This window comes from Hippocampus zosterae, chromosome 4, assembly GCF_025434085.1.
Source record: "Hippocampus zosterae strain Florida chromosome 4, ASM2543408v3, whole genome shotgun sequence".
Taxonomy (NCBI): Eukaryota; Metazoa; Chordata; class Actinopteri; order Syngnathiformes; family Syngnathidae; genus Hippocampus; species Hippocampus zosterae.
In genome coordinates this window covers 16,665,047-16,687,420 of record NC_067454.1, presented here as the reverse complement: position 1 = coordinate 16,687,420, position 22,374 = coordinate 16,665,047, and the positions used below count along the sequence as shown (strand labels likewise).

General features: G+C 40.9%; 1 protein-coding gene across 1 annotated transcript; it reads left to right on the top strand.

Annotated features, from left to right (window-relative positions):
* The first annotated feature begins 2,846 nt into the window (after positions 1 to 2,846).
* ipo7 (importin 7) lies at positions 2,847 to 21,899 on the top strand. The gene is made up of 25 exons (XM_052063620.1): positions 2,847 to 3,082; positions 4,804 to 4,885; positions 7,079 to 7,232; positions 8,457 to 8,615; positions 8,684 to 8,840; positions 9,887 to 9,976; positions 10,074 to 10,168; positions 10,242 to 10,326; positions 10,428 to 10,562; positions 10,848 to 10,947; positions 11,044 to 11,120; positions 11,255 to 11,371; positions 11,780 to 11,869; positions 12,023 to 12,188; positions 12,300 to 12,460; positions 13,109 to 13,237; positions 15,859 to 15,925; positions 16,079 to 16,204; positions 16,335 to 16,432; positions 16,516 to 16,611; positions 16,718 to 16,938; positions 17,658 to 17,866; positions 19,102 to 19,308; positions 19,402 to 19,518; positions 20,678 to 21,899. The coding sequence occupies exons 1-25, from the start codon at positions 2,999 to 3,001 to the stop codon at positions 20,773 to 20,775; spliced, it is 3,120 nt and encodes a 1,039-aa protein (XP_051919580.1). The 5' UTR covers positions 2,847 to 2,998; the 3' UTR covers positions 20,776 to 21,899.
* The last annotated feature ends 475 nt before the right edge of the window (positions 21,900 to 22,374 follow it).

The following is a 22,374-nucleotide window of genomic DNA, read 5'->3' as shown; positions in this document are numbered from 1 at the left end:
GCAAATATTATTTGAGGACGCCATTGGGATATTCATTTACCATGTTGCGTATTGGACATGCCCTGGCCTGCTCAGCCATGAGCAAGCATGAGCCAGTTCGTCAAACATACACACACAGTCGAGCTGCTGCGTCCTCTGCAATACATTTTCGTGCACGCAAATAATAAAACGGATAATTTTATTTTTAAATCATCATGCACAATATGTACCGTTTAAAGTTAGCCTTCAATTCAAACAATCCATGAAGAGTTTCAGTACACAAAAATATAACACGCATTTTTATGTCTGTCATCAAATTGTGAGTGCCGAGTTTATTTTGAGAGTTACAAAAAGCAATTCTCGCTGATTTGGTGGAATGGCCCATATAATCTAAATAGATTTTTATATTTGAGAAAAATCAGATGCACCCAATTTTCTTCCAAATGCATTGTCGAGGTATCAGATTGGAACTGTGACTCAGACTCGGGTGAGTGTGATTGGGACACCCCTACAAATGAGGTTGCAGATTGAATTTATATTTTACAGGATCTCCTGTATAACCTACTGCTTCATACTGAATTCAACTGCAAATAAATGGCTTTTAAAATCTTCCCACATGAATTAGTAGTGCTTGAAATAGTGGTAATAGTAACACCTCAACTTCTCTCATTTCTTTTTCACTCACCCCATTACTTTTTAGTTTAGATTTAATCCATAGTGTTATATTAAACCGTTGACAGAGAAGATAAATATTGTACTAAACACTCACCTGCTTGCCTAACTGGCAAATCCAGTTGATCAGTCATGGTGATGCGCAGCAGAGTGGATAAAAAGTTGACCTGGGTGTGACCCTGTACATCAGAAATGGAAATAACTTATTACATACAAAAAAGAGGCACTTCTATCTCCATCAAGCATGCATCCATCTAGTTTGCCACATATGCACACTCGGATCATGGGTGTGCTGGACCCTATCCCAGTTGAAACCACGCAAAAGGCTGAGTACATCATGGACTGGTTGCCAGCCAATCGCAGTGTATACAGAGACAAGGCAGCGCACATGGACAAACACCCAATCAGTCACTGATAAATCTGTGATGTGTAGGTGGCACAGTACAGCTAAAATTGGTTTGTATATTTCATTTCCGAACACCCATGACCTACATGTGTACAATTATCCTCTGACATGATGCAACCCATGTTTTACATTCCCGTTAAATTGTACTGCTAACTCAGTCACCTGGGCATCTTCCATAAAAAAAAACACACAGCCCATGACTAAGCACATGTCTGTATTTAGAAACCATGCACTTGAGCAGGACTCCATCCTCCCCCAGACAACGTGCTTTTCGCTAGCTGCACAACTTGATGACAAGTATAGAATTTCTACCAGCACAATGACAAATTTGGACCTGCGGCCAGCTGCATTATGGACACCATCACAGCTATAGTGAATCACAACCATGTTTAAAAATGGCTCATCAGTTTACAGGGAAACACGTAACTGATATTTGACAGCAAAAACTGAGCTACATTAGCACGTCCAACAGTTCAAGTAAGGTTCTGTTACTCCAAGCTGTGACTCCCAGTTCTATTATGTTTTAGGTTTTTAATAATATCGCTTCATTCAGTATCCAAACATTAAAATGCATCAAGAAAATTGGTACTGGTTATCACACGTCTACGTATTATGACATTTGTTTTCCGTTCATACGGGTATTAAAGTTATTTTTTTAATATCGTGGCAACACGACGACAGCAAAGGAGTGTAAACAAGTTAGTGTCGTTACGCAACTCCCCACACAAATACTAAAATATGGAACGAACCTAAATAACGAAATTTGTTCATAGACATTATTATCAACAGCGTGGGAAGCAAACGTGGGTTTTAAAACAACACAGGAGCCAAGGTTTCTTCAGCCCGAAGCAATGGGTGTCGCTAACCTTTCGTCAACCCTACTTCGGTCAAACATATACCAAGACATTCACCAAATAAATTGTTATATATTGCGTATTCTTTTCATGCACTTTGAATTTGCGTTGTATCGTATTTTGAAGGCATTAAACATTACCATAGCGATCAGAGTGTTTCGGCCAGAATAGACACTCCTTGTGTGTATTATATTTTGAAAACACCACAGTTTTCATGCAGCTCATGCCATATTATAGGATTAAGGCAAGAAAACTCTGAGGCACTGGATGACGTGCAATGATTGTGGAAAACATAATTTTTAAGGTACTGATCCTGCCAATCATTGAAATGATGAGAGAGCTCCAGAATGGATGTTGGTCTCCAACATAGCCACAAGAGGGAGACAACTTGCCTTGAATGGAGATGAGAGACTGTTACAGTATTTGAATCCTCAATGATTGGAAATTTTGAATTGTAAATGTTGAAGCAGGGACAAGTCATCTAAATCCATAAATGTCTGGCACGACGAGAGTCAATACACCCTCTGACTTCCCCACTGTTCTTTGCCTCAAGGTGTCATCTAGTGTTTTCACAAGACACTTTACAATGTCATCATAAAAGATGTTACATCATTTGCTTTGACATTTGGTATTTGTCATCCCCTTTTGTGCGATCGCGCACTTTCCGACACCAGCCTACTCATCGTGACCAACCGTCATCCGTTAGAAAAACACATTTTTAGGATTATGGGCGATTAGTATACACAGAAAAAACATGTGTTTAGCTTGCCAAAACCTGAATATAGTTTCGTGCAATAATTTGTTGGTCTTAAATGAGGGGAAAACATGTAAAACCTTGATTATTTGAAAATATTTTTGGGCAATTACACAAAAACTACAAGTCCCATAGGCGCGCGGCCGCAGCCGGAAATTGGTCGTACACATTTGGCGCTGATCTATCCGGGTACTTCATTCGCTTCTTCCTTTCGCGCCGGGTAACCGGAGAGCTGTGCGTCCATGTGCGGAGTGCCTGGGAGCTGATAAGACATCTGAAATAGCCTCAATCCGAGCCAAGCAAGCGCGTTCTGGTTTTCCCCCCCACCCAGCGATGGATCCCGAGGTTTTGGTCGAGGCCCTCCGGGGCACCATGGACCCCAACCTGCGAGAGGCGGCGGAGAGACAACTCAGCGAGGTAAAGGTTTCCAACTTGGGCTTGTTTCGTGGCTTATGATGGCGCGGTCTCAGATCGGGCCTCGGCTCATAACATCAGGATGATACGATTCCACAGGCTGGACTTTGTTACCGTAACCGACCCACTGTTACAATTCACTCTTTAGTGACACATCAGAAGTGAATGGCAGGTCGCCTTAAATCTCAGTCATGTTGTTTTGTGTTCTTCGTTCATCGCAAGCTCAATGAGCCAGCTGTGCGGCTAATATTGCTAACATAGCCGCCTCGTCTTGCCCCCTTCAAAAGACATGTTAGCTTAGCACGCACACGTGTAGTAAAAGTAAATCGTGTGAACAAAATATAAAAAAAATCGAGGAAACAGTCGCCATTTAACGCATCGAAGAGAACCGGGGGCTATTGGGCTAATGATGAGCTAAATTAGTAGGGGTTTCTTAGCTGCTGCTGCTGCTCACGTGTCACTGACAAGCCTAGTAGCAATGACATATCGAGTCAACGTCGACATAGTTAGTTTATATTCGCCAGATATAGCCAGCACTTTCGATACTCATTAAGCACGACGACATGTTAAAATAACAATTTATTTGGTGAATGTCTTGGTATATGTTTGACCGAAGTAGGGTTGACGAAAGGTTAGCGACACCCATTGCTTCGGGCTGAAGAAACCTTGGCTCCTGTGTTGTTTTAAAACCCACGTTTGCTTCCCACGCTGTTGATAATAATGTCTATGAACAAATTTCGTTATTTAGGTTCGTTCCATATTTTAGTATTTGTGTGGGGAGTTGCGTAACGACACTAACTTGTTTACACTCCTTTGCTGTCGTCGTGTTGCCACGATATTAAAAAAATAACTTTAATACCCGTATGAACGGAAAACAAATGTCATAATACGTAGACGTGTGATAACCAGTACCAATTTTCTTGATGCATTTTAATGTTTGGATACTGAATGAAGCGATATTATTAAAAACCTAAAACATAATAGAACTGGGAGTCACAGCTTGGAGTAACAGAACCTTACTTGAACTGTTGGACGTGCTAATGTAGCTCAGTTTTTGCTGTCAAATATCAGTTACGTGTTTCCCTGTAAACTGATGAGCCATTTTTAAACATGGTTGTGATTCACTATAGCTGTGATGGTGTCCATAATGCAGCTGGCCGCAGGTCCAAATTTGTCATTGTGCTGGTAGAAATTCTATACTTGTCATCAAGTTGTGCAGCTAGCGAAAAGCACGTTGTCTGGGGGAGGATGGAGTCCTGCTCAAGTGCATGGTTTCTAAATACAGACATGTGCTTAGTCATGGGCTGTGTGTTTTTTTTTATGGAAGATGCCCAGGTGACTGAGTTAGCAGTACAATTTAACGGGAATGTAAAACATGGGTTGCATCATGTCAGAGGATAATTGTACACATGTAGGTCATGGGTGTTCGGAAATGAAATATACAAACCAATTTTAGCTGTACTGTGCCACCTACACATCACAGATTTATCAGTGACTGATTGGGTGTTTGTCCATGTGCGCTGCCTTGTCTCTGTATACACTGCGATTGGCTGGCAACCAGTCCATGATGTACTCAGCCTTTTGCGTGGTTTCAACTGGGATAGGGTCCAGCACACCCATGATCCGAGTGTGCATATGTGGCAAACTAGATGGATGCATGCTTGATGGAGATAGAAGTGCCTCTTTTTTGTATGTAATAAGTTATTTCCATTTCTGATGTACAGGGTCACACCCAGGTCAACTTTTTATCCACTCTGCTGCGCATCACCATGACTGATCAACTGGATTTGCCAGTTAGGCAAGCAGGTGAGTGTTTAGTACAATATTTATCTTCTCTGTCAACGGTTTAATATAACACTATGGATTAAATCTAAACTAAAAAGTAATGGGGTGAGTGAAAAAGAAATGAGAGAAGTTGAGGTGTTACTATTACCACTATTTCAAGCACTACTAATTCATGTGGGAAGATTTTAAAAGCCATTTATTTGCAGTTGAATTCAGTATGAAGCAGTAGGTTATACAGGAGATCCTGTAAAATATAAATTCAATCTGCAACCTCATTTGTAGGGGTGTCCCAATCACACTCACCCGAGTCTGAGTCACAGTTCCAATCTGATACCTCGACAATGCATTTGGAAGAAAATTGGGTGCATCTGATTTTTCTCAAATATAAAAATCTATTTAGATTATATGGGCCATTCCACCAAATCAGCGAGAATTGCTTTTTGTAACTCTCAAAATAAACTCGGCACTCACAATTTGATGACAGACATAAAAATGCGTGTTATATTTTTGTGTACTGAAACTCTTCATGGATTGTTTGAATTGAAGGCTAACTTTAAACGGTACATATTGTGCATGATGATTTAAAAATATATTTTCAAGTAATTGCCTGCGGTTGCAAATGGCACCAAAATTACGTGACCCCCCTAAAGTTTTATGTTTGAAACTGTTTTTTCCTAATTACAAATTTGTAATTAGAATATTCGTTCCAGATTAAAACTGTCCTCAATGGATACAATTATCTATTTAGGATTTAGTATATTTGTGTGGTTCGTACAACTCTTCCGGGCACAGCACTGTTTCCACGCAGTGCAGTAGTAGCATGTAGGAGGGTCCCGATACAAGTTTGTCACTCCTGATACAATTCTGAGATTGCAGCCTGGAATACTGTCTGATAATGAGAATAGTCAGCAACACCAGGTATAAGAAAATCTGGCACATTTTTCCCAAAAAAGTGCTTTGCATCAATTCGCCTTCAAACATGCCCATATACTGACTATAGTTGACTAAAATAAATATGAAATAAATAACCCCTATAAAGTCCTATAAACCCCAATATGTGAGTTTTCTCCAGGTACTCCGTTTTCCGCCCACATTCTGAAAACATGCATGGTAGGTTAATTGACAACACAAAAGTTTTCCTAGGTGTGAGTGTAAATGGTTGTTCGTCCGGGTGCCCTGTAATTGGCTGACAACCAGTTCAGGGTGTCCCCCGCCTACTGCCCAAAGACAGCTGGGACAAACTCCAGCGCTCCCATGACCCCCATGAGAATAAGAGGTTCGGGCAATGGATGGATGGAAAACAAATTATACTCTTTGAGGTGAAAAATAACAATACAAGTTTAATTCAGTACATTCCAAAGTTTTTTTTTTTTTTTTTGCTTTCATGGTGCTGGATATAAGAGCAGGAATGGAGACCGGAAAGGACTGCTTCTATATGAGTATTAATATTGAAGATTTTGCATGTAGACCAATATAATCCGATACCATCCTTTTGGCCGCCATCAGATTGGGACACCCCAAGTGGAAACAGGAGTTGAGAGGGGGATGGATGGATGGATGGATGCTGTGCAGAGTAGCCAGGACAAGAAAGTGTTTACAACTCATTTCGCGATTAATACTGTTTTCAGTCATTGTGTAAAATGAGTTTGGATCTAATAGCATTTTTAAAAGTATTTTTTTCCATGGTCAATGTGCAGAACATTTTTGAGAAAGGGGCATACAACTTTTAAATTTTTAAAAGTATTTTTTTCCATGGTCAATGTGCAGAACATTTTTGAGAAAGGGGAATACAACTTCAATCAATAAATCAGTCAACACTGCAATCATAAGAATAATAATAAGAAACAAGAACACGACAGTCACTTAATTTTTTTTTTTTTTTGTGGTAGGCTGATTTCTACCGAACCAACACTGTTGGTATTTGCCCGCTTTCTAATGTCTGCCTCTCATGAGACACTCCATTTACAACGCCCCCACCCCCATTACCTCATTCTTTGCCACATAGACCAACCCCCACCCCGTGCACATAATATACCATGATACCATCTGTGTGTCACGTTCAGAATAAAACACAGATTAAAGGTCTTTGAATCCACGGGACGGCGAGATGAAAAGTATTGTTTACGTTTCCATATCTAGGTGTTTGCACACATGTTTAAGCATTGTCCATTGTCCTGCCTCCTAACAGTTTTTTTAAAATCCCTTTCAATATAGGTGTTATTTACCTTAAGAACATGATAACTCAGCACTGGTGTGGTGGAGATGGTTCTTCCACAGAGACACCTGTCAACAACATCCCTGATGAAGACAGACAATTCATTCGAGACACCATAGTGGAGGCGATCATCCACTCACCTGAGCGCATCAGGTGACTACACACGCATCTATTTTATTATATATTGCATTGGTCCCCAAAAACTGGTCACGGTAATTTGGTCCTAGGTACAGCTGGCCTAAAACCCACCGTCCCTATCATCTTCCAAAGGGCGCCATAAGTAGGGCTATGCGATTATATAATCAAGAATCCTGTTATTACGATGAGCAGCTGTGAACATATACACGATCTGACGCTGCGAAAATGTGTGCGACAGCAGCCAATCACAGTCTGGCTTCTCCGTCTCTATTTTGCTATGCAAGTTGAAGAAGTAAACAGAAATGAATAGATATAGTAAGCAATGTCCAAACATGCAGCTAAACGCGCAGCTGACGGGCATCCATGAGCTAATTTGACGAGAGAAGTTCCTCACCATCGCTCGTTTTGAGATTATCTCCAGAGTGACATGGAGTGAATTAAGCCAATGAGCATGGTATATCTGTATCCTTAAAAACGGGCATTCCAACAATCCTGTTGAATTATATGAACAAATACCACCAAATAATGATTTGGAAAGCATGAAAATGTGAGCGGTTTCCACAGCCTGCTCAAGTAGAAAGCAGTTTAGCCGCTACCGGCTAGTGTGCATCCACCAGACCAAAGCAGCAATCAAAAGTTGTCTTTTGATCATCCACACGTGCAAACAGTAATGATGCTGACATATTATGTGCATTTGTGCCAATAATCTAGTTTTATCTAATTTACCGGTAGTTCTCTTTTTAAGATTATTATTATTAATGGGATCATCATGCGCAAGCTGCTGATGACCACACCTCCTGCTGAGTCACTTATCGCGCAGCAAGTCAACAGCCAGCAAATTTTAAAGTCTCATTTGCTGACGCCTGCATCACTCACCAGGCACACAGCCATTTATATCCATATACACCTCAAAGTCACAGATGCTACTGGAGAACGTGAAGACCAAAATTTCTGCACCTCATGCACGTTGTTGGTTTTTAGAAATGCAAAATACATGTCTGTTAGGGTATTTGTCTGTTAAGTCAACCCATCCTGAAAATATTCAATAGCTGCAGTCCTAGTATAGTTTATAGTTCAACACAAGTGTTTTTGTCAGACTACTGCATCTCTGTGGAGGGTGGATGCAGTGGAATGTGGGAACTCCTACTTTGTAACGTTTCCTAATAGGAGGTCTGAAGTTTCAAATGTCTAATATTCTGGAACCTCTGCATCGAACCTATCTGTTTTTACTTCGGACAGGGTCCAGTTGACAACGTGTATCCACCACATGATCAAGCACGACTACCCCGCTAAGTGGACAACCATTGTGGACAAAATTGGCTTTTACCTTCACTCTGACAACAGTGGAGGATGGCTCGGCATCTTGCTTTGCCTTTACCAGCTAGTGAAAAACTATGAGTGAGTCACTGTACCATCAGATGGGAAGCAACTGTCATGCTTGAGGCTGACTTCTCCATATCGAACAGATACAAGAAGCCTGAGGAACGTCAGCCCTTGGTCGCTGCCATGCACATATTCATGCCCATGTTGAAAGACCGTTTCATCCGGCTCCTCCCAGATCACTCCACCGACTCTGTACTCGTACAGAAACAGATCTTCAAAATCCTCTATGCCCTTTTCCAGGTAACACCACGTTGGTGTTTGGGCCCTGTGAAAGGGCTAAGTTCTGAAAGCTTGAATTTATATTCTATTGTAACTACAAACACAAGGACATACATTTTTGAGAAGCGTAATAATCACATGAAACCCCATTATTTATCACAAATAAATCACGTTCATTGGACTTGTTGCAACAATGATAAATATTTTAGAGGCTGGGCTCGCTCAAGAAGAATAAAAATTAGCAGATAACTGAAGCCCATCCATTGAAAATGAAAAAGCCTAAAGATTCTTGAGTAAGGTGTGATACGCCTCCAAGAAGTACATTTGCTACAAAAGATGAGGAGAGCCTCCATTACAGTACAATAAATACATTATTTTCTTTAATGCAGTGGAACCGCTTTTCAACATGCCCTGTTCACATTTCAAAGGTCCCGTTTTTCGACTTTGCTTCCAATGATCACTTTTATAACATAGTCTTCATTATAACAACCAGCTTTTTCCCACAAAATAGTGAAGAGGCCTTCATTAGGACGAACTGTGGAAAGCTAACTGATGCCACACACCTTGCAGCTAAACAAAATGTACAACGTGGGATTCCCCTCCGTTGCTTAACGCTAATGACCTGGTCCATTGTTGTACTTTCTGCCGCAACTCGCATAGGCACGCCGCGGTAATATACTGCAAGTCAAAAATTATAGTCAATGGGTTGGTGGGACTTTTTGTATTTTACATACTGTACATATTCTCTCTGTTCAGCTGAAGCATTCAATCTAAACAATTTGACCACACGCTCGGCAGAATATTAATATCCATACTCATAAACCTCTCCGTGAAATATATGCATTGTCCGCCTTTGCTTTTCAAAAGTAATTTGTGGCTTCATATGCATCATATTGTTGTAAACTAATAACTAGCCATTTTAGAGCTAGGGCTACTGCTGCAACTGTAAAGTGCTGGAAAATCATCATCTTTAAGGTGCATTGTTAAGAGTGGTCTGTGTTTGTGACAAACCGATTTGATCAAAATCTGTGTGAGAAGTATTTGTGACTTTTCTTTTCTCTGCACAGTATAACCTCCCACTGGAACTCATCAACAGACAAAACTTGACAGAATGGATGGAGATTCTCAAGACCGTAGTAGATAGAGATGTCCCCCCGGTGAGAGCTGAGTCGCTGTGTCGCTTTTAAATGACAAATGATCTCTTGGACATACGTATATCCTCTTCATCCACTGGTTTGGCTGTTTTTGGTTCAGGAGACATTGCAGGTTGAAGAAGAGGAGCGTCCTGAGCTTCCGTGGTGGAAGTGTAAGAAGTGGGCCCTTCACATCTTAGCTAGGCTATTTGAAAGGTACAGATCATATTACAGTCTTAACATGTAATTGATGTCACTTTCAAACACTACAAGTTAATTTAATTTGTAGATACGGAAGCCCTGGCAACACTACCAAAGAGTACACAGAGTTTGCGGAACTTTTCCTCAAGGAATATGCAGTGGCAGCTCAGCAGGTATGGATTAGGAGCTGTGACGTACTGTATGCTACGTCTCGCTGGCCAAACGCTGGATTGCAAGTGATCTTCAAGCCATTTGTTCATTCCTCTGCTCTTAGGTGCTGCTGAAAGTCTTGTTACAGTACAAGGAAAAGCAATATGTGGCTCCCCGAGTACTCCAGCAGACGCTCAACTACATTAACCAGGGGATAGCCCATGCTCTCACATGGAAAAACCTCAAACCACACATTCAGGTAGGCCATCAATGTGAAGCCGTTTTGATTCTTGGTTTGGAAAGTCTTTGCTATATCATAAAAGAAAAATGCTCAGACAACAGAATATTAACAATTGTAGATTGGCATTGGAAGAAACTAAGAATTTCATAGACACAATTTATTGAAGATAAAGTGGATCTTTTGCTCATTAATTTGTGTGTATTTGGAATGCGCAGACAAAAAAATTGAGACAATAAACAGGAAAGTTTGTGTACTTTCTCTCCTCATGCTGCCCTGATTCTGACTTCTGTCTTTGTCTTACAGGGCATCATTCAGGATGTGGTTTTCCCTCTCATGTGCTACACAGATGCAGATGCAGAGCGCTGGCAAGAGGACCCCTATGAATACATTCGCATGAAGTTTGGTAAGCAAAGGAGCTGATGGGCAGGGTCGTTCCTTAAGAAATTTATGAACTCACTAATGAGGAATTTGTTTATTCAATCACCTTTGTCCACTTCAGATGTATTCGAGGACTTCATTTCTCCTACGACAGCCGCCCAGACGCTCCTCTTTACTGCCTGCAATAAACGAAAGGAGGTCAGTTAATCTTCCTTTTTTTCCCCTGATGATTTTAGTTGATGTTAATGAATGTTCAGTAGTTGTAAAGGCTAAATGAAACCCATCATAACCCTCTTTGGCAGTAATATGAGCATTTGTTTCATTCTGTTAAGGTGCTGCAAAAGACAATGGGCTTCTGCTACCAGATTCTCACTGATCCTGTCACTGATCCCAGGAAAAAAGACGGTGCCCTCCACATGATAGGCTCCCTGGCAGAGATCCTGCTCAAGGTAAATCGCATCTCATCCCATCTTTTAAAACTGACTGGCCCTGACAAGATCATTGGCAAGCGTTCTCACCCTGACACCGCTTATTTCATAGTTGACAAATTCTGGTTACAAAACTGGAAATGTTGATTTTTAGCAAAGTATCGGATACAGTATACTACAATAGTAAACTGATACTGTATACTGATGTTGAAGGATCTGTAAAGTTTCATTTTATAATAATTTTACTTTGCCAACATACCTACCCATCATCTTTTCCTCCGATAAAATATTCTCAGAATCCCTATCATTAACTATTGCTTTAAGTACATGTCATTGATCATACAGCTTTTTTTTTGGATTGACATTTTCACGGTGAAGTGTTTTGCCTTGAGTAAAATAATGACTTGATCCCCCACACCCTTTTCATAGAAAAAGGTTTATAAGGATCAGATGGAGTTCATGCTGCAGAATTATGTCTTCCCCCTATTCCGCAGTGACCTGGGCTACATGAGAGCCAGAGTAAGTGATAAACTGAACAGTTTGGTTTGTGCATTAATAATTGTGAAAAAATTATAAATGAAATCTCAAACTGTCATTTTGAATTTTCTCTGTGACATTATTTTGTGTATCCCTTTTTTACATTTTATACCTACCTGCTAAACCTCATTGTAGGCATGCTGGGTGATACAATATTTCTGTGAGGTAAAGTTCAAAAGTGACCAGAACCTCCAAAATGCTCTGGAGCTGACCCGCCTCTGTCTGATCAATGATAATGAGATGCCAGTAAAGGTGGAGGCTGCCATTGCCCTGCAGGTTCTCGTCAGCAACCAGGACAAAGGTGATCACAGATGCCGCTTCTTATGACTCTTGTATATAATTTGGAAGTAATTAAGCCCCCCCCCCCCCCCACCACCTCTTGTGGCACTGTATTTTGTTTTTCTTCCCTCAGCCAAAGAATACGTAACACCCTTCATTCGGCCGGTAATGCAGGCATTGCTGCATATTGTCAGGGAGACAGAAAACGATGACCTCACCAACGTCATACAGAAAATGATCTGTGAATACAGCGAGGAGGTCACGCCCATTGCAGTAGAGATGACTCAGCACCTGGTAAGCATTTGCTGTGCGGTTTTTTTTTTTTTTTGCTTGTGGACATGATTGACTCTCAGGTTGAATTTATTCGACAATTAATTATAAAACAATTAATCCAATAACTTTGAGAACATTTCAATTGCAGAAAAAAAGTTGAAGAAAAATCAGCCTTGAAGTTTCAAAGTCATAGTTTTTCCTCAACTCGTGTGAATGGCAGACTATTGCATTTTTCAATATAGAAATAAATTGGCGTCACCACAGTTTGCCAGGAGGAAAGAGTGCATACAAATGTCTAAAGTTTGGGATATTTTCACACTTTAAAAAAAAAGTGCATCATGTCCATTCAAAATCAGAATGAGTCACCGACAGAATGTCTACACAAACTATGTTTCAGCTAATATAATATAGTTCACCCTCGCTAGTTAAAACTTATTGTAATATCCTCTCCAATGGTCAAGGCACTCGACAGTACATAACGTTGGCGAACCGTTAACAAGTCAGGCTTTAACCTGAGCTCACAACAATCAACGGTGCATTGTAATTTACTGGCTCCCAGGTCACACACCGGGCATGCCTCACTTTTTAAAGCCACACTCTCAGTCACAGATTTTGTGTGAAATGTACTGCACACAAATGATCACAAATCTATTGTTTGCTCTCTGGTAGGCTATGACATTCAACCAGGTAATTCAGACTGGGCCTGATGAGGAGGGAGGAGATGACAAAGCTGTGACGGCTATGGGCATCCTCAACACTATTGACACCTTGTTGAGTGTGGTGGAGGACCACAAAGAGGTAAGAAGCAAAGCCTCTGAGCAGGCTGCCTACGCATTATCACACAAAGACACACGCACGCCTGTCTTCTCTAGGTCCCACTTCCTCTGGTTTACTGTCGCCTTTCTCCCAACACAATTCAGCCGCCCACCAACTCCTTGGAACATGCTCTTGTCTCGCTATGTTCTAAACAGTCATTCAGGCAATAGATAAAAATAATTCCGGGGCCCACTGCCGGTATGTCTATGCTGTTAGATGTTACAAAGCCTTGCGCTCCAGAATAAAAATGTAACTGTTTCTTCAAGGTTTCTCTCACCAAGTGTTGCAATACATTACATGCATGTTTTAAAGCAGTGGTTCTCAGCTTTTTGTGCCCCGCCTCTGGGATGAACTTTAAAATGTTCTCACAACTGCTTCAAAAGTAACATCTGATGTTCATTTAAGTGCAAATTTGTATCAGCTCATTCACTGGCAGCTATTGTCTGAGTTTTCCAGCCTTTATAATAGGGATGTGAATCTCAGCACTGAGGACGATTCGATACACATCTCGAAGCACTACCAGCGATGCGATACTTAAACGATGCATGGAATTTTTTGCCGACACGATGCGATAACGTTTCACTGTCTTCACGATGTGATGCGACGCGATACACATTTAGTTCAAATCAATGCGATCCGATACGATACAGTGCAATTTGTTGTGATATTGTGCAATTAAACATGATGCAAATACGCAAAGAAAAAAAGTTTAAAAAAAGATGGAATTCAGTATGGTATTGCAAAAAGTAGACCACTTTATTCCTTATAAACAGCAGAACGTGTAAAACAACTTATTTAAGCCCTTTCACAATTGGATTTTGTGCAAAGAAAATGTAAACAATTTGGCACCTGAGACCCACAGCTGTTTCTGTAGTGTACACACAGACTACTCACTGAGTGACTTATATGAAATTTCCATCTCCATAGGACAGAAAAAAATACAATTGAAACAACGTGGCAGTCACAGCCTCAAAGCTGCTGTGTGTATTGTAGCGTACACAGACCACTCTCACTGAGTGTCAAAATGAAATGTCCAAAAGAGTCATCCATATATAGTTTTTCCTTGCGCGGTCACAGTGAGCTGCAAGGGGACCCCCAAAATAAGAGGCGTTTTTTTCTGATCCTGACCTGGTTTGCCAAGAGTTTCTCCGGTGTCCAACGAGGAACTAGACGGGGAGGCGCGGGGAGGGGGCGGGAAACTTGTCGGTGATGTGGTGCCATCGTTTTAAGTGGTCTGCATATTTGTGGTGCTGCCATTGTATGGCTTCGTAGTGCGACATTCTGCGACATAAGATCTGAATGTTGCGGAAGCATTAAATACAGTAGTTTCCTCGCTGCTGCTTGCGCGAACTTCCATAGTGTTTCGCTAGTTGTGTACTGGACTGTATGTGACGCACGGCTACCGTCCGTATTCAACACAAAACGCAAAAAAATGATGGTGCATTCATTGCGCCTAGGAAAGGGCAGACAGGTGATGTTTAACATGAATAAAACGGCGCTTGAATTGGATTTTACCGATACCCACCAATGCATCGTGATGAATCTCGATTTCACCCGTCAATCGCGTCGTACCCAGTGAATGAGCCGATGCACTCGCATCGCGCACGTGCGCATTGATGTATCGATTTATATCGATTATTTTCCACACCCTTACTTTATAAAGCAGTTTATGACTGATCTTTTGAAGTGCTGCAGAAAATTGAGTGCTGTGACAAATTAAAGAGCCAATCTTCTAAAAGAATACTACTCTTTAATCAAGAAAAAAAAGCTTTTCATTGCACTTTCCACTCTTTAGGCATGAGCAGCATAACACTGCTTGGTTTCACCAAAAACATACATTTCTAACACTGAACAAAACGATGTGCGTGCGTATATGTGTACATTAATCTAATAAACTAACAGGATAATCGATTACACCGTTGTACAATCTGTGGTATAAAACCCTGATTGGAACACCCCAAAATGTGTTATTTAGAAATCAGATCTGAAGGGGCACTGACTTGCTGCCAGCATCAAGTTGAACGCCCCGCCCCCAATTAAAAAAAAAATAAACAAGGCATTCTTCATTCACTCTTTGAACTGCATAAATCTTGTTTTCCCCCAGTCATAACACACTTTCTTCTAACTATAGCAACACACTCTGTTTATACCATTCACATGCATACTCTATTTAGATGTGAGGCGCTTAGGCTTGTCCGATATGTTGATATAATCTGTCCCTCATAATCGATAAAACAACATGAGATTTACTTCTCACCCTTTATCTTCTACTCAAAACCTCTGCTAATCTCCAATCAAGAGTACTTCAACACAGCCATGTCCAACCATTAGTTAGTCATTACAGTGGTTTACAAACCAATGAATAATGAACTCGTAAATTGCCTTTTTAATGCTACATGTTACGTGGCCAGAATAAAAAAATAATCAAATGCCTGATGCAATTTTTGTGACTTAAATACACATTGTGTACAACTGACATGCGCTGTGTTGCAAAAAAAAAAAAGTTTTTGTTTGTTGTTTGTAAGGTGTACATGTGTACCTGCAGGCCACGGGGGTTTTAAAGCACCTCGTGTTGCCACCAATTGCCTTCTAACCTTTCACAGATCACCCAGCAGCTGGAGGGCATCTGTTGGCAGGTGATTGTCACCGTGCTGCAACAACACGTAATGGGTAAGTTGTGGCCAGTTCTTCCTGATCAACCACATTCTGTCTGGGCTTTGCTTTCAACACTTAATGGCAAATGCATGCTTGGTGTGAGAGTGAGAGAGCTAGAAACTGAAGAGGTAGAGACCCGTTTTCATTTTGTTACTTAACATTTTCCAGAGTTTTACGAGGAGATCCTGTCATTGGCTCACAGCTTGACTTGCCAGCAGGTGTCACCACAAATGTGGCAGCTCCTTCCACTGGTGTATGAAGTCTTCCAACAGGATGGATTTGACTACTTCACAGGTTCACACCCTCGAACAAGCACCTCCTGTCAATGCACACCGATACTCCAGATCCACACTGGGTTCCCTGTTGTAAACTTCCCCATGGTTGCCACCAGTTTTGTGTGACTAACACTTAATTTCAATTCCAGACATGATGCCGCTCCTTCACAACTATGTAACAGTTGACACAGACACCCTCCTCTCGGACACCAAGTATCTGGAAATCATGTATGACATGTGCAAAAAGGTAATAGGCTGCAAGCTACTTAATGTTCTGAAGCGGCGTGTGTTGTTAACGGAAGGTTGCCAATTGTTTTTGACCCCACCAAGATCCTGACAGGTGATCCAGGGGAAGATCCCGAGTGCCATGCAGCCAAGCTTCTTGAAGTAATCATTCTGCAGTGCAAAGGTCGAGGGATTGACCAGGTCCGTTTATGTACAGCTCATGATTATACTTGAGATTCACAGTACCAAAGATTAATCTGCACAATGCATATACCACCCCAAGTAATTATTTTGTGTGCAATTACAGGTTGTGCCCTTGTTTGTGGCTGCGGCACTGGAGCGTTTGACACGGGAGGTGAAGACCAGTGAGCTGAGGACGATGTGCCTGCAGGTGGCCATTGCCGCACTTTACTACAGTCCACCTTTGCTCCTCAACACGTTGGAGAATCTGCGATTCCCCAATAACACAGAGCCAATCACGAACCACTTCATCACGCAGTGGCTCAAAGATGTGGACTGCTTCCTTGGGTAAGCCTTCTTTCCACGGCAAGAATACGGTAATACAGCTCGCATAGTTGACCGGCTGCCAGGTGTTTCAGGGGGTTATCATGACTAAAAGGAATATAAGCAAAGCGGATACAGACCTTATTAGTCAATCCCATGTAATTAAATGAGAAAAATTGACAATGTTCAATCACCACCTCTTCTACTGTTTCTGCTGAAAGTGAAGCAGTCAATTCTGCTTAAAAAAAACTTAAATTTAAAAAAATTGACATAAAATGCTGGATCCAAGCAGGTACCCTCCAGTGGAAAACCTACGTTTTTTTTTTAATGTTAAAAACCATAAATGGCAGCACTCAGTCGTGTAATTCAAGGGTTCAAATCCCTGCTGAAACATTTTCCTGTGCGTGTTCTCCTTGTGATTGTATGGGATTTTACCAGGTTTTCAGTTTCCGTCCCACTTGTCAAAAACATACAATTGTGAAGTTATTAGCCCATGCGTGCCCTGAGATTGACTGGCTATCTTTCCAGTGAATCGCACCTCTCGCCCATAGTCAGCTGGAAAAGGCTCCAGTTAGTTGTGGCACTAATGAAGACTAACAGTACAGTAAATGTTTCAATTGGAATGTCATTAGTGTTTGGAGGATGTTCTGTGGGACACATTGGTAATCTGAAATCTTCTCATTTCAAGCTCGGTCTGCATAAATAGTGTCTAGATTTTTGTTGTTGTTTTGTTTTGTAAACAGCCTCCACGACAGGAAGATGTGCATCCTGGGCCTCTGTGCTCTCATTGACCTGGAACACAGGCCCCAGGTCATCAACCAAGTTGGCGGTCAGCTTCTTCCAGCAGCCATCCTGCTCTTCAGTGGCCTCAAAAGGGCGTACGCATGCCGAGCAGAGCACGAGAATGACGATGACGACGACGACGACGACGAGGATGATGATGATGAGCATGGTATGATTTGACTATTTGGCCTATTGCTAGCTAGGGATGAACCCAATCGCACTGTTTTCAGACAGTAAGAGTACAAGTACTTGCATTCGAGTACTTGCTGACAAGGTAACACTTGATAATGCCTTTTCTGTTTGATGAAAATACACAGAACAACATCACGACAAAGCTGCTGGAATATAACTTAATTTTTCGTAGTGTTATAATAATATATGCCTGGGATAAGGATAGACCGATTACACTGGTTCTCGGCAAATCAAAATCACAGATGGCTTTGTGTCCCTAAACAAATTTTTGATGCCGATTTTAAAAACATTTCTTTCAGTTTTTTTTTCTACCACATCGGGTTATTTGCATATTTTTGTTTTTAAGTATGGCCTATAAGGCTTCGGCAAAATTGATTTTATCATGCAATGTAATTCATAATGGACATTTGAGAAAAAAAATACACTTTTTGTGCAACCGTATCCATAATTCATAAATATTACTAAATACATTGTATGAAATATTATTATTATTATTATTATGAAAACCATTGTGATATAAAACAATAGGAGTCAGTGGACCGCTACTGGGCCATGGCCCATTTGGTACTGGGCCACACGAAGCCAAACCTGTGAGCAAATGTATTCCATCAGCGTCAATATTCTTCATTTCTGCACAAATTGGCATTGACCTTATAACAATATTTATAATTACATATTGGTGAAATAGTAAACAAAATGTAATGAGCATTGCACATTGCGTCGGGTACATTCAAATGATTAATGTGAAACTTTTTTTTTTACGAGCGTTCGATCGAAGATGGGTTCGAACTCTGCATGTGACAGCCCTTTGTATTCATGAAAAACTGCCCAAGGAAATGAAGACAAACACTAATAACATGCATCTTCATTCTTTGTCTAACTGGTTTTAATTGCTTCCTTGTGCGATTAATTACAAAGAACTTTTCATCCACACTTTATTTGTCACGCTTTATTGTTAGTATTATTTATACTTCACTAGTTAAATATCATACCTTGTATTTTGTGTTCAAACCGCCTAGGCTCATTTGTTTTAAATTCATGATTTTTTTAATGTCAAAATTACTATTTAAAAAAATTAATGTTTGATTAAAAAGAGATTTTGTTACTCAATTTACTTTTACAATATGGGTATCGGTGCATCCCTAATTGCTATACGTCTGGAGAGTGCTTTGGTGTTTCGAGCGACGTTTTCAACCTTTGTTTTGTTTGTAGCTGAGCTGGGCAGCGATGAGGACGACATTGACGAGGAAGGTCAGGAATACCTGGAGATGCTTGCCAAGCAGGCCGGAGAGGACGGAGACGACGAAGACTGGGAGGAAGACGATGCGGAGGAGACTGCACTCGAGGGCTACACTACTGCTGTAGACGATGAAGACAACTTGGTGGATGAGTACCAGATCTTTAAAGCCATACTACAGAGTAAGACATCCACTCAAATGAAACAAGCAGTATCGCTTTCACTCCCTGTAGGTTGCATACGTCAACATTTGAATGATCGGCACTCTTCCGCAGGTATCCAGACGCGTGACCCGGCGTGGTACCAAGCACTAACTCAAGTACTTGATGAAGAACAAGGGAAACAGCTTCTTGACATTGGCACACTTGCAGACCAGAGACGGGCAGCACATGGTGAGTGTGCAGTTGGTTTCCAGCCGTAATAAGGAGATTTCGCATTTATTATGCATCGCAGGCACACGACACCGCCCGGCAGCGCAAAGTGCCAATGACAGGGAGCCCACTTGTGCTTCACACTCATACCCGCACTCTGAGTAGAGCTAATATGGTGCGAATCGGAGCGTCCAGTCGAGCTAATGATAGCCAAGATGCGTGTTTGTAGAGGCTCCTCGTAGTTGCTCTTTTTTTATTTTATTTTTTGTACTATTTCCTTGCTTGTGCTTCGAACATTTGCTACACACCTGCCAGGAACATAGAGAGACTGAGGAGTGCCTTTCATTACTCTCATAACAGACCAGGATGACAGCGAGACCAGCATACATGCCTAAAACAGATTTCCCACTGGACCATTTCGTGCATCAACTCGCTTTAAATACAAATATCTGTCGTTTCTCATCATATGAGACTTGCTTAACTTGCACTCTTTCTAGAGTGATGATTGTGCTTTGAGTGATGACATGTAGAATATACTTGACTTTACTGAGAACACTCCAACACATGTTAAATAAATAATTTTTGTAATATTATTTACATTTATTCAATTCATATTCTTAGTTGTTTGTTTAGAGATGTAAATGTTCTCTTTTGCTGACGGGTGAAAATATTTGATCATTGCAACTTATGTGTTGTGCTGAGTAAGATGTAACATGTGTGACTTGTGTTTCAGCGAGCTTGGAAAAAAGTAATGACTTGACTCGACTGAAGTTTTGTGTCGCTTGATTTCCACACGTGTGTGCGCACACGCCCTTTTTCAGTAACTTGTGACTTGAAACTTGAAGGCATGTCTAAACCTTTTGTCATCCAATGGACGACATTTTCTGCATATCACTTTACACCGCTTGCATAGCTGTCAGATATATATTTCCGATGGAAACCCCCCCCCCCCCCCCACAGTAATAGTAATTAATAATTCTTTGAGAATGCTTTTTGATCTCATTCTTCCACTTTTAACTCAACAAGACATAATTGATCCTTCCCAATAAGTTAAATGTGTACCAAACGGAAAACGGTGACCAGAAAATGGAGATACGAACCAAACTGGGGGTTGCGCATATGCCCGTTTGATAGGAAATAACACCTTGTTGTAACTAAGCCTTCTCCTTTCAACTTTCAGAATCCAGGATGATCGAGAAACATGGCGGATACAGGTTCACAGCGCCGGTGGTGCCACCTAGTTTTGACTTTGGAGGCACCACTCCTGGAATGAATTGAGTCACCGTCTCTACTTTTTATTACTCTGTGACTGATTGTAGTGAAGTGAAAAAAAAGCTTGTGTTGTTCCCTTAAGTAGTGGTTCCAGAACTGGTTCTTCTCAGTCATTCTTCAATGTTATCAAACGGGGGAAATAGCACGAGAAGATTCGGGAGAGCAACCAAAATGCAACCAATGGCTGGGGAAAACAAACCAAGAACTTGAGCACGATGCAAGAGGAAATGCTCTGAGCAACACTGTCTTCTGGAGTCCAGTGAAGAGGGCTGTCACGATGACAACTCTTTTCTGTAATTATTTTTTCTCCCCACTGAAACAAAATTGGAGGATTAACCTTGAAATTGATAATGGGACTAAATATCACATTATCACTGTCTTGGCCACATGGCCGTGAAAAGATTATACCTCTGGTAGTGGTGATCTGTTGTTTTCAGCATAAACAGTCCGGTTTATGTACATACAAGCCAAGGTTATTGTTTTTCAAGTAGTCTTGAAAAGCAACCAGAGGCATTTATAAGGTGTCAACAGCTGTATTCATATGTAGCATATTGGATACTTCACAGCGCTATGCGATGCCTGATCTCTGTAAATTAATGACTAGCACTTTCATATTGTTCAGGTCTCCTAGCCTTCTGTATCAGACTGCAATTTTTTTTAAGAATTGAAGACTATTTAAAATGAACTCAGCTGTAAGTTTGTTGCCACAGCTGCTTGTCTGCATACAGAGCGGATCCTGTATCCGGGACTGGGGGGGCAACTTGGAAAAAAATTCTGCTAGAGGAAAATGTTCTTGGTGTTCAGTATGGCTAAGAGGACAGGTGTTTGTGAGCGCCGAAAAGTACAGTTGATTACATTACTGAAGCATGTACAATTGGACTTTACATAAAGGTCTCAAGCATTTGGTTGGTGTATGGATGAACCATCTATATAACAACATATTAAAAACAAAGCTAAGGGAATGTATGTCCCACCACGTTTCATTACTTTCATTATGCGATCATGGTTATTGTTCTTTTTTTTTTTTGTATTATACACTCACTGGCACAAATATAGCAAGTATCAGTTTGACTTTGACAAATAATGCTCACTAGTATTTGAAATAATTAAAAAGGATCTATGGCCAATGATTATCCCACAGAATCTGTTTTTCATCAATAACGACCTTTGTATGAACACAAATTAATGTCCATTCTTTTGACAACTGACACACCTGTCCCCATAACCAGTTTTCGAACTTGCTGTACTTCCTCCATTCCATAGACTGCATGCTAAAAATTGTAAAACTATAGCACTTGTTTATTTGGCATTTCCGGTAAAACACTCTTAAGTACTCTGCTGAAAAAGGATAATATAGGTGCATCCCACATAATCTTAGGCCAAATGCTATTTACGTAATTCACAATAGAATGTCATATTTCCATATGGATACACTGCATGTTTCATCACATTCGCACCATTTTTATTGTAGCTTTTAAAGCCCAAATTAAACTGCTTCAGAAATAAGTAAGAATCCACTTTGAATGGAGAAATCGGCTAGGAATTTGCTCTCTTAAAAGTATCTTCATGTGTTGAGTGAATTAATGGATCTGACTCGTTTGACCT